The 12,865-nt window shown below is 44.1% G+C and overlaps 1 protein-coding gene across 1 annotated transcript in view; it reads left to right on the top strand.

The window, feature by feature from the left end:
• TG (thyroglobulin) overlaps window positions 1–12,865 on the top strand; it is a 483,762-nt gene that overhangs the window by 46,421 nt on the left and 424,476 nt on the right. Inside the window, exons 6-8 of the mRNA XM_077493367.1 lie at window positions 2,319–2,425; window positions 8,553–8,696; window positions 10,253–10,438. Of these exons, the coding sequence (XP_077349493.1) occupies window positions 2,319–2,425; window positions 8,553–8,696; window positions 10,253–10,438 (437 nt within the window). The remainder of the gene's footprint in view (window positions 1–2,318; window positions 2,426–8,552; window positions 8,697–10,252; window positions 10,439–12,865) is intronic.

The raw sequence follows: 12,865 nt of genomic DNA on the forward strand, positions 1-12,865 counted from the left end.
ATCGCGGCTCCGTCGAATGACAGCGCCGGAGCAGCGAGACCCACCAAGAAGATGGAGGCTCCGTACACAAGGGGACAGCTGTGACTTCGCTGGCTCCTGTGTCAGGTAAGTGACACATAATGGGCTACTCTGTGATGCATAGTAGTCCATTATGCTTTACCTTTGCAGGGAATCAAAGAGGAAGTAAACCCATCAGGGTTTACTTCCTCTTTAAACTATATAGAAAACAGCCATACTCCAGTTATCTTCCTAGCACTTGACGCAGAAAAAGCGTTTGATAGGGTGCATTGGCAGTTCATGTCTCAAACTCTAGAAAAATTTGGTATCAAGGAATTTATCCAGTCAACCATTATGTCCTTATATTCACAACCCTCAGCTGCAGTATACTCCTCAGGAACATTATCCAAAAACTTTAAACTGACAAATGGAACCAGGCAGGGATGTCCATTGTCCTCTATAATCTTCTCATTAATAATAGAGCCATTAGCAGAAAGTATAATGCCACCTACACACGATCGGAAATTCGGCCAGCAAAAGACCGATGAGAGCTTTTGGTCGGAAAATGCAACTGTGTGTATGCTCCATCGGACTTTTGCTGGTGGGAATTCCAAGATTGAGAGCAGGTTCTCAATTTTTCGGTCGGAAAAAGTTCCTATCCGAAAATGCGATTGTCTGTACAAATTCGGACACGCAAAATTCTTACGCATGCTCGGAAACAATTAGACGCATCCTCGGAAGCATTGAACTTCATTTTCTCGGCTCGTCGTAGTGATGTGCGTCACCGCGTTCTTGACGGTCGAAGGTTCCGAGAACTTTTGTGTGATCGTGTGTATGCAAGCCAAGCTTGAGCAGAATTCCGTTGGAAAAATCATCCAAGTTTTTTCTAACGGAAAATCCGCTCGCGTGTACGCGGCAAAAGAAATAACCCTGAATCTACTGGAATCGTTATTGGAAAACATGAAAATTAAATTGGACTTTTTGCGGATGATATAATTATCTAATTCATTCTAATTAATCTAACCCCGAATCCTGCACACCCAAAATTCAAAAATTACTAGATCATTATGGGGAGGTCTCCTACTACAAAGTTAACCAAAATAAATGTCATGTATTACCCATGAACATCCCCAAAAAGCAAGTTGAGGTTGAGATGATGTTACCAGTCTGCTGCAGGCAGGAGGAAGCATTTCCTCAGTCTCCTCTCCTCCAGTGATCAGGCTGCAACATTGTAACTTTGTAACAAGCCACAGAGTGAGATACTACAGCAGGGGCTGAGTTCTCAGACATTTGCAAACTGCACAGGCATCAGGATTTACATGCTTCTGAGCCAGCATCTCAAGTCCAGGTGACCATGACCAATGACAATGACCCTGGATGATGCTAGAAAGAAGATGGCGCCACCATTCTGGAGAGAAAAGCACATCAATGCATTGTCAGGATGTGATACACCTACTCATTACTTAGCAGTTAACATGAAAAGTATATTTGATCCTGGGCCATGTTAAAGCTGAACTCTGGGCTAAGCATATAATGTCTGAATCCATCCATTATGTGTATTCTTCCTTGAATCTCTTGAATCTCAGCGTGCTTTGTGTATTCCTTCTAGATCTGTGCAGTAATCCAGTGTGAGACTTTTCCTTCCTGTAATAAAGACCGCTCTCTGCTGATCTCTCTCCTTGTGCAGGGTGACCGGTCTTGTCTCCGCCCCCCTCCTGTAGTTCTCTGCAGGCAGCCTGTAGTGGGTGGGGCCTGTTGGGTCCCTTCCACAGCTCTGCTCCCTGTTACGCAGGTCTTTTGACTGTTCTTTTCTACCTCCTCATGGCTCAGCATCTAGCCTGCTTAGTGCATCCATATGAGAGCTAACAAACTCTTTGACTATTTATACACAGACACTAATTGTGATTTAAAAAGCCACAAATGGGAGAAATTAACCTTTAATTGCCATTTTACCCGTGTGTGCCACCTTCTGTGTCTGTACCAAGGCCAAACATTCCAGGGTATGTAAACTTTTGATCAGGGCCATTTGGGTGATTTCTGTTATCATTATGATCAGGGCCGTCATTACATTATGGTTTGTAAAGAAAAAGATATACAAGTGTGTTATAGCAACTTTTAATAAATAGTTGAATTTTTCAAATTTTGCAGTTATTTGTCAGTGATTTTTTTATTATGTTTTTATAAACTTACAAGAAGCGGTAGAACGTGCGGCAGAGATGGAAATGTGAGATTTATTCATGGGTGTAAATTGTCCCAAACATCTGTTCTTCCAGATCCAAGCTTGGCCCAAGGAACTGATCATTATCCTCTTTCCCTCGCAGGTCTCCAGATTCCTTCAAGTCATTCAGTTCCCTTCGGGAATCTTTCCCAGAGATTTCGGGATACTGTTACTGCGCCGATCTGCTTGGCCGCGAGCTGGCGGGAACCGGTGAGTGCTGCCAGGTTCTAGAATTCCTCATATTGTCCTCGGGGGGGACGCCAAGTATATTCTCAGCTAACCTCACTGAGCACTTTTCACATTTATTAAAGCAGTATTAAACCCTAAACCAAAAATTTCATATATTGCAACTTACCAATCATTAGATGTGGGGGCTGCATTTGTTTTCTTTTTTAGGCTTTCCCCTCCCCCTCTGTTTTCACCTGGTGATCTGGCCAGTAACACACCTCCTGTATTAGAGTGCCCCCCACTCTGGATGAACGAGCACAGGGGGCACCTTTGGACAGCAGCAGCATTGTTACTCTGGGGGAAGGGGAGCGTAAGATAGACTAGCAGATTTAAATACACTAGTACATTGAAGCCAAAACTCCAGCTAACACTATAGACAGTTACAACAAACTGTTTTGTTCTTTTTTGGGATAAAATTTTACATAAATAAAAGCTGATCATTGTAAGAACTCCTCTCGGTGGTAAGTGGTTTGTTTCATCCCTCTAACAGCAACATCTGCAGAACAGCTTGTTCAGTTGAAAAAAAAAAAAAAAAACTTAGTGGCTGGGTCACCAGGTGAAAAAGTAAAGAAATCACGAAAAAGAATACTAATGCAGCTATCACATCTAAGGATTGGTAAGCTGTAATATAATAAAAGTTTGCTAATATGGGAAGGTTCCCCCAAAAGGGTTTTTTTTTAGCAGCAAAGTACGTAAATGTCAAGAAATTCAAAGAAGAGTATTGGATTGATAAAAATGTATATTTATTAGCGTACAATATACCATGAAAGTTAAAATATGAGCTCGGCATGGGGGTATACCCATGAGGTGCAAATATTAAAACATAAAATATACATAGCATTACATAGCAAACATGTCAATTAAGACAGAACTGACACGTTTCGACCCATAATAAAGGTTTGCTTTTGGGTTTATTACCACTTTAAACCAGCAGTGTTTTTTAGTTTAACACAATAAGTATGTAGCACCCTCCTAGATAGGTGCTAGGTTAGGTAAATTTAGTTCTTCACTCTCAGTCAGTGGAGCTGCCTGTGATTACTCTGGTCTGCTCTAAAGTGATACTAAAGTCTTGTTTTTTTTTTTCGTTTCAAAACAAACATCTTATACTTACCTGCTCTGTGTAATGGTTTTTCACAGAACAGTCCAGATCCTCCTCTTCTCGGGTCCCTTGCCGGCGCTCCTGACCCCTCCCTCCTGTCGAGTGCCCTCACAGCAAGCAGCTTGCTATGGGGGCGGAGCACGCAAACCGAGCCACTACTCTGTGTGTTCGAAGCCACGGTTCGGACCCACCCCTTCTCTCTCCTCATTCGCTAACTGACTTTGATTGACAGCAGTGGGAGTCAATGGAGCCACTGCTGTGTCTCAGCCAATCAAGAGGGTGTGTCCGGAATGGCCGAGGCTCTCGTGCACATCGCTGGATCGAGATGGGGCTTAGGTAAGTATAAGGGGGGCAGAGGGGGGCTGCTGCACACAAAAACTTCTGCCTTTAGAAACACTTTAACAGGCTGTGGGTTTGGATGCTTCTCCCTGTTTTCTGGATGGTTCTGAAAAGTAGTGGTTTGGAAGAGTCAAACCTACAATATGAATATGTATGTGGTCCCAGACAATCCCTAGGGGAGGGTGCCCAGATGGAGGCTGGGAGGGAGAATAAATAGCCAGAAACCTGGAGTAGATCCCAGCTTGAAGGGCTACTGCCCCTCTGGGCAGTCCAAGCTGTGCTTCTTCATTTTTGTTCAACAAGGTCCGAGCTGTGCTAGCTGAGGGGCCTATTCTACTGAACCCTGCTGGAGCTGATTGAGGGACTTCTTTTGGGGATCTGACATAAGAAATTCTAGCAGATATTGGAAGGAGGCATCCAACTATCCAAGGACATTAGTGAGTACAGACCGGTGTGTGAGATCCCAGGGACTGTGTGCTGCTGCTATATCCCTCTTGCATCAGAGTCGGCTTGTGCTTAAAACTGCAAATTGTCCATTGTGTCCCTGTGTAGCTCAGCCCATTATTTACTGTCGCAAGTATTTTCCTCAGGATCTTTAGGAGGAAGAGTTGTGCCCTCAAGTTGCTACTTAATGTTACTTAATGAGTATTCCTCGGTTACCCTGCACCCATGCAAGTTTAAGTTTTTTCAGCAAAGCATCAAAAAGCGAATACCCCTAGACTGATCATTGAGCCGGGAGAGTGACTGAGACTGTGGGGTTGATTTACTAAAACCAGAGAGGGCAAAATCTGGTGCTGCTGTGCATTGTAGCCAATCGTCTTCTAACTTCAGCTTGTTTATTTTACGGTTTGCCAAAATAAACCTGGAAGCCAATTGTTTTCTATGCAGAGCTGCACTGGATTTTGCACTCTCCGGTATTAGTAAATCAGCCTCTGTGTTCCTGGCTACTAGAGCGTTTACTTGGGGAAAAAACCTTGGGACCAAAGCAGTAGGCCCTTTAGGGTGTGAGTTCTGTACAAGGCTTAATAAAGACATTTAGCCGGTTCCCGATCGGTGCACGCCGATGTACATCGGCAGAATGGCACGGCTGGGCAAATGGGCGTACAGGTACGTCCCTTTAAATTTGCTGCCATGCCATCGCATGCGCGCCACCGGCCGGGACCTCCATGAGTCGGGTCGGGGGATACCTGCGATCGCCTCACAGGGAGGAAGAACAGGGAGATGCTAATGTAAACAAGCATCTCCCCGTTCTGCCTAGTGACAGTGTCACTGATCTCTTCTCCCTTTGATCGGGAGCAGATATCAGTGACGTGTCACACGTAGCCATGCCCACCCACAGTTAAACACGCCCCTAGGACACAATTAACCCATACACTGACACATAGTGGTTAACCGCTTCGCTGCCAGTGTCATTTACACAGGAATCAGTGCATTTGTATAGCAGATTGCTTTATAAATGACAATGGTCCCAAAAATTTGTCAAAAATGTCCGATGTGTCCACTATAATGTCGCAGTCACAATAAAAATCGCAGATCGCCGCCATTACTAGTAAAAAAAAATTATTAATAACAATGCCATAAAACGATCCCCTATTTTGTGAACGCTATAACTTTTGCGCAAACCAATCAATAAACGCTTATTGAGATTTTTTTTTTTTACCAAAAACATATAGAAGAATACGTATCGGCCTAAACTGAGGAAAAAAAAAGTTTTTTTTATATATTTTTGATATTTATTATAGCAAAATGTAAAAAATAATGTGTTTTTTTTCAAAATTTACGCTCTTTTTTTGTTTATAGCGCAAAAAATAAAAACCGCAGGGGTGATGAAATACCACCAAAAGAAAGCTCTATTTGTGGGAAAAAAAGGACGTAAATTTTGTTTGGGAGCCACGTCACACGACCGCGCATATTGTCAGTTAAAACAATGCAGTGTCGAAACGCAAAACGTGCTCTGGTCAGGAAGGGGGTAAAATCTTCCAGGGCTGAAGGAGTTAAACAATAAACATATATAAGAATTAAAAAAGCTGACTGAAGAAGCCTGCAGTTTACATACTGTTGAATAGGGATGAGCTTTGATTTTGAGTTGAACGTAAGTTCGACTGGGGCGCTATGGGGTGTTCACAGCAAATTCGAGCGCCCTATAATGCACTGCAAGACCATAGTGCATTGCTGTATGATGATTGGCCAATGCATAAACCTGACCTGCATGCTTTGGCCAATCACAGCACACTCCTTAGTGAGAGCCATAATTGGCCAAGTGCAGGGTGCCTTTGGCCAATCATGGCTCAGGGGGACTAAGTCCATGCCCCACACTATATAAGGCTGCTTACATGCTTACACAGTGTGTTATAGTGGACGGAGATAGAGAGATTGATCTAGATTAGGCAGGCAGGGAGGTTAGTTAGTGTTAGTGTATTCGATATATACACATATATATATATATATATATATATATATATATATATATATATGTGTATGTATGTATATATATATATACTAAGCGTAGCCTATATATATATATATATATATATATATATATATATATATATATATATATATATATATATACACACAGTGCTGCAGACGTTGAAGGGGGTCAGCCTGTCGGTGCTCAGACCATACACCACACACTGCATCAAATTGGTCTGCATGACTGCTGTCCCAGAAGGAAGCCTCTTCTGATGCACCAGAAAGTCCACAAATAGTTTGCTGAAGACAAGCAGAATAAGGACATGGGGTGTCATGGTCTGGGGCTGCATTAGTGCTGCTGGCACTGGGGAGCTACAGTTCATTGAGGGAACCATGAATGCCAACATGTACTGTGACATACTGAAGCAGAGCATGATCCCCTCCCTTCAGAGACTGGGCCGCAGGGCAGTATTCCAACATGATAATGACACCAAACACACCTCCAAGATGACTACTGCCTTGCTAAAGAAGCTGAGGGTAAAGGTGATGGACAGGCCAAGCATGTGTCCAGACCTGAACCCTACTGAGCATCTGTGGGGCATCTTCAAATGGAAGGTGGAGGAGTGCAAGGTCTCTAACATCCACCAGCTCCGTGATGTCATCATGGAGGAGTAGAAGAGGACTCCAGTGGCAACCTGTGAAGCTCTGGTGACCTCCATGCCCAAGAGGGTTAAGGCAGTGCTAAAAAAAATAATGGTGGCCACACAAAATATTGACACTTTGGTCCCAATTTGGACATTTTCACTTAGGGGTGTACTCACTTTTGTTGCCAGCAGGTTAGACACTAATGGCTGTGTGTTGAGTTATTTTGAGGGGACAGCAAATTTACACTGTTATACAAGCTGTACACTCACTACTTTACATTGTAGCAAAGTGTCATTTTTTCAGTGTTAGATACAAAAAATAGAATAAGATTTAGAAAAATGTGAGGGGTGTACTCACTTTTGTGAGATACTGTATATATTCTATGGCTCATTTTAAAAGTTTCATGTAATTTACTTGAGAGAGAGAGGCAGAACTGTGAAGCAAACAAGCTCCACAAAGACGCACAGAGCTCTCAGTCTAATAATTTTAGCTGGTTTACAGAAGAAAATGGCAAAGGGATGACCCCATCAGTCTTTTGCTGACAATTTTTATTAGTTTTATAGATTTGTTACCTTATCAGTAGGCTGGGGGTGAATCGGTGACCAAGCTGTATTGCTTAACTGTAGTAGAGAAATGTTTGGTCACTGACCTGGCTATGCTGTTTGGCAGGAAAGCTTTGATTGGATGACTAACTCAACAGAATTACAATTATTTCACTTACATGCATTTCAACTGGATATGTAGCAGTCCCTTAGAGCAGAGGTTCAAGCCGGGGCCTGCTCCTGGGGCACAGCCTCCCTTGTTACAGGCCTAAAGCCATCTGCAGATCCCTTAACCTCCCATACTGCCTCCCCACTTCCATAGAGCCCCAACCTTCCACAGTGGGCTGCAGTGCCTGTTAAACTCACACAGTGCCCCAAGACACTTGGGGAGTCCTCAGCTCCCACAGTGCCCACCAACCTCCCATAGTGACCCGCAGTGCCCCTCAACCTCTTATAGTGGCCCACAGTGCACCTTAACCTCATGTAGTTACCCCAGATTCCCTGAGAGCCCTTAGCATCCACAGTGCCCCTAACCTCCCACGGTGCCACCCAGCACCCTGCATTGTCCCCCCCAATGTGCTACAGAGCCTTTAGTCTTTTGTGCCCCCAACCTCTTAAATATTTCCCCAAGCCCCTAGTTGGGCCCTACAGTCTCCCATAGTGCTCCAGCCACCTGGAGGGACCCAATCCCCCACAGTTGCCCCCAGCTTCCTCTATAAACCTCACCCACTGCAAGTCAGCTACAGAGTCCCCTAACCCCCTCCAGAACCCCCATTTCTTCATAGTGATACCCAGCCCCAATCAGAGCATTCCAGCATTTCAATACTGATTTGTATTCCCATACTTTTATTGCGTGAGTATACTATTGGGGGATGAAAGGCTATGGAAGAATATACCGGATCCTGGTGAAAACAAGGTTGAGAACCACTGATCTAGAGGATAGCTTTAGGCTGATTAAATGCACAGAATCAGTTGAGGTGTAACTAATTAATCATTGTACATACATAGTTAACACAGCAGATGAATCCCATCTATGATATGTGCTTATCTATTCTTCTCTGCTATATTGTAGGGGTAGAGCTCCTGCTTGATGAAGTCTATGACACGGTCTTCTCTACATTCACCCGTTCACGAACATTCACCGAAACTGCCATCTATCGGATCCTACAGAGGCGATTTCTGGGAGTACAGCTCATTACGTCTGGCAAGTTCAGATGTAAGTACTGAGGTTGAATATTCTAGAATCCACAACTGAAAAGACTGTTTTTTTGGGTGAATTTACAATGCCTTCAATACCAGTGGTCATAGATCTATTGATTTTATATAGCACGTGCCTTATGTACAGTATTAGAAAGCATGTATTCCCATTATTAAGGACCAAAACACAGTGGACATTTAGAAAACTGGCCATCCATTTTTGCTAAATTCAAACCACATGACTTTGGCCAGCCAATTCTAATGTCGATTTTAGAACCGAATACAAGTAAAGTAATGCTGATATGGCCAGTAATTCACAAAGCCCAGGTGTTCCTCAATCATCAGTAAATGCGCTAAATGTAAACACAGGAGGAGGTGTGAACTGTCTACATCAGGGGTCTCCAAACTTTCTAAACAAAGGGCCAGTTTGCTGTCCTTCAGAATTTAGGGAGGGGGGGTGGGCTGTGGCTAGTGGGAGTGGAAAATGTCCCGACATCAATGGGATTAAATAATGCCCCATCTTTGGTATTAGGGGGAGGAATAGTGTCTCATTGTTGGTGTCAGTGGGAGGAATAGTGCCCCATAATTAGTATCAGTGGGAGGAATGGTCCCCTATCATTGGTGTTACTTGGAGAAATAGTGCCCCATCATTGTTGTCACTGGGAAGAATAGTGCCCATCATTGGTATCCCTGGGAGGAATAGTGCCCCATTCTTGGTGTCAGTTGCAGGAAGTATGTCCCATTGTAGAAGTCAGTCGATGGAATAGTGCCCCAGGTACTTCTGATATGCACTCCAAACATGTCCGTATCTCTTCTTCTACATTACATGGGAGCTGGGCAAATAGTAGTTTACAGAAGATAGGAAGGAAGATATCCTTCATTGCAGCTCTCAAGAAGCGACAAGAACATGGCATTTCTGGCTAGATTAACAGGTATTTGCTGAAAATGTTCTTAGTTTGGAATAAAAAAAAAAAGAAAACAAATGCAGCCTGCAAATCTAAGCACTATGAGCTGCAATAGATTGTATTTTGATTTGTGGGTTTGGTTATCCTTTAAAGAGACGCCATAATTTTGCCCAATCAGGGCAGAAGATAATGTCTCCTGATAACCTCCTCCCCATTGAAGATATACCCACCTATTGATGCTCTGTGTCTGCCTCCAGCATCTAGATAAGGGATGGCTTGTGACCTCTCCCATGAGACAGTGCTCAGGTCTGAGCAGCCAATTGCCATGCCCAAAAATTATTGAGAGGAGGGATAGTGACATCAGTTGTACACCAAGACCAATGACAGGAAACTTTAAAAGGTTTCCTTTGCTTTCCTTAGATAGAAAGATAGTTGAGGTAAACCTTCCCTTTGGGGATAAAAATATTAATAAAATCTAATGAATGTACCAGCCCTTCTGCACTCAGGATACCAAAGTAGGAAGGTGAAGATGAGGGGTAACAGCAGCTATTTACAGCATTTACAAGATTTTATCAGCAATTTACTCTCCAAAGTTTTCATACTTCTTCATAATTACTTAAGTAGGAATGATGCTAATCACTTTTACTGGGTCCATTGGTCTTCTTCACAGGTCCTTCAGCATGTGAGATCCAGAGGTTTACTGCATCCCAGATGGGGGATATATATGTGCCAACATGTGATGAAAATGGTGACTTTGTGCCCATCCAGTGCCAGGCTAATGGACAGTGTTGGTGTGTGGACCTCACAGGACAGGAGATCTATGGATCTCGCTTGGTGGGAAAGTCTCTACAATGTGGTAAGTGTTGTGGAAATGTTATTATATGGACTCATGTGGACATTTTCTTCTAGGATGTATTTTTAATAGATTTTCATCTGTCGCCCAGTGTCTGATTTAACCGAGGAGCGCTCTAGCAGTGCGCACTTGGGTTGAATCAAGACCAGCGGTAAAACCGTCAGTATGAATACCTTCTCATGGGCTTGGAGACGTGTTCTTGGTGTACGTGGGCGTTTGCCGGTTTGTAAGTATCAAGTGCAATGCGCTGGGCTTCTTGCCCTCAAATGTCTGTGCACATCAGAGAAGCAAAGTTCGCATAACGAGAGAAACATATTGTATCTCTGGTGTGGCTACGCTATCCTTTTTGGATACATATATGCTTTTATAAGAGGACATTGATATCTGCCTTGTTGGCATACTCGTACCGTATATTGACAACAGCAGTAGCAATGTCCCCGCAGATCGTCTCAAGCCTGTAAGAACAAGTATAATGATCTTACCAGATACTAGGTTGGAGTCAATTGCCTGGATCACCTGTAGGGCCCCACTTTTACACCACCATACACCAAACCATAGTAAGTAAAGCCCTGGTTATGGAGGTTCTGTACCTAACCCATAACCCTGTCTCTTTCTATAACTAATTTTATTTTTCTTATTTCTCGAATAACACGTGCTTGCTCCTGATGAGTGGCAGGTAAGCCACGAAATGCGTAGAGCTGTTGGATGCCATGTGCCCACTTACTGTACCAAGATTTTCTTAAGTCTCATTGTGATATATTACCCAACAGGCCCAGAGGCCATTGGTCTTGCAGCTATTATTTTTTGTACCCTTGCTATACCATCATACTGTTTGAGGTGAACATAAGGACTTTTTTCTCATCATAAGAATGTACCATTTTTTATCTTGCTTTTTGCATATTATCTCGATTACTATTATATGTATTGTGAACTGTGTTAATGGTCTGAGTACTATTTGTATATCATCTCTTATTAATGTTATTTGAAATATGTGATTCTATAATACATTGCTTTAATAAAATAATAATAATAATACAAAATTCTTTATATTCATCCATTAGTTCTCTGCTGCCATATGCTTCATATAAAGTCCCACTCGCTCTTCTGTATAAATATGCGGTGTTCTGTATATTTATATATTTTTCTCCTTACTAGATACTGGTTACTCTGAGCAGTATTGAATAGGCTCCATGCTGACCAAGATGGTGGATGTGCATGCATATGACTGGGCGGGGGGCAGTGTACATGCCCCAAGTGGGTGAGACATGTACACTTCCCCACCCCCCCACTCCTGTAGATGCCCTCCCCTTTACTATTGTAATTTCCTGTGATGTCATTTCCTGTGATGTCATTTTGCATGGAGGAAGCAATTGGCTGTTGGGGCCATGACTTCCTGTTTGTCATGCCTTTTGTTGCCCATAAATAAATGAAGTGCCTGTGGTCGCGAGGACAGACATCGAGACTCCAGCTTGAAGCAGCATATTTTCTGATTATATCTGGTGCTACTGAAGTACTTCAATTTCCTTATACCAAAGAGCTTGATACAAACTTGCTTTTAACCACTTGAGATCCGCGCTATAGCCGAATGACGGCTACAGCGCGGACCTCCTTTGCACGGCCTGCGCGCCCCCCGAGGGGCGCGCGCGGCGCGCTCTGTGATCGGCGAGTCTATGAGACTCGCCTGATCACTGATCTGAGCAAGGGGTCGATCCCGACCCCTTATCACGTGATCAGCTGTCAGCCAATGACAGCTGATCATGTGATGCAACAGATTCGGTAATCGGCTATTATTCCTCCTCGCGCTGACAGCGCGAGGAGAAAAAAAAAGAGCCGATCACCGGTGGCCGTGATCGGGACATCAGTCCCGATCACGGCCAGCCCTGCCAGTGCCCACCTGCCCCCTGCCAGTGCCACCTTAATAAAACATAAGTGCCCCCGTCAGTGCCACCCAGCAGTGCTCACAGTGCCACCCAGCAGTGCCCACAGTGCCACCCACAGTGCCCACAATCTGCCTCAACAATGATGCTGCACCCCAGTGCCACATATCCGTGCCCATCAGTGTCATCTACCAGTGCCCATCAGTGCCCAGCAGTGCCGCCCATCAGTGCCCAGCAGTGCCACCTATCAGTGCCACCTATCAGTGCCCATCAGTCCCATCTATCAGTGGTACCTATCAGTGCCCCTTAGTGCCACCCATCCGTGCCACCCATCCGTGCCCATCTTTGCCCATCAGTGCCACCTTATCTGTGCCCATCAGTACTGCCTTATCTGTGCCTATCGGTGCGACCTTATCTGTGCCTATTAGTGCCGCCTTAACTATGCCTATCAGTGCCCGCCAGTGCAGCCTATCAGTGCCCACCAATGCAGCCTATCAGTGCCCACCAGTGCAGCCTATCAGTGCCGCCTGATCAGCGCACTTCAATGAAGGAG

This window comes from Lithobates pipiens, unplaced genomic scaffold, assembly GCF_037356315.1.
Source record: "Lithobates pipiens isolate NorthernLeopardFrog02 unplaced genomic scaffold, aLitPip1_a1.2 Scaffold_19, whole genome shotgun sequence".
Taxonomy (NCBI): Eukaryota; Metazoa; Chordata; class Amphibia; order Anura; family Ranidae; genus Lithobates; species Lithobates pipiens.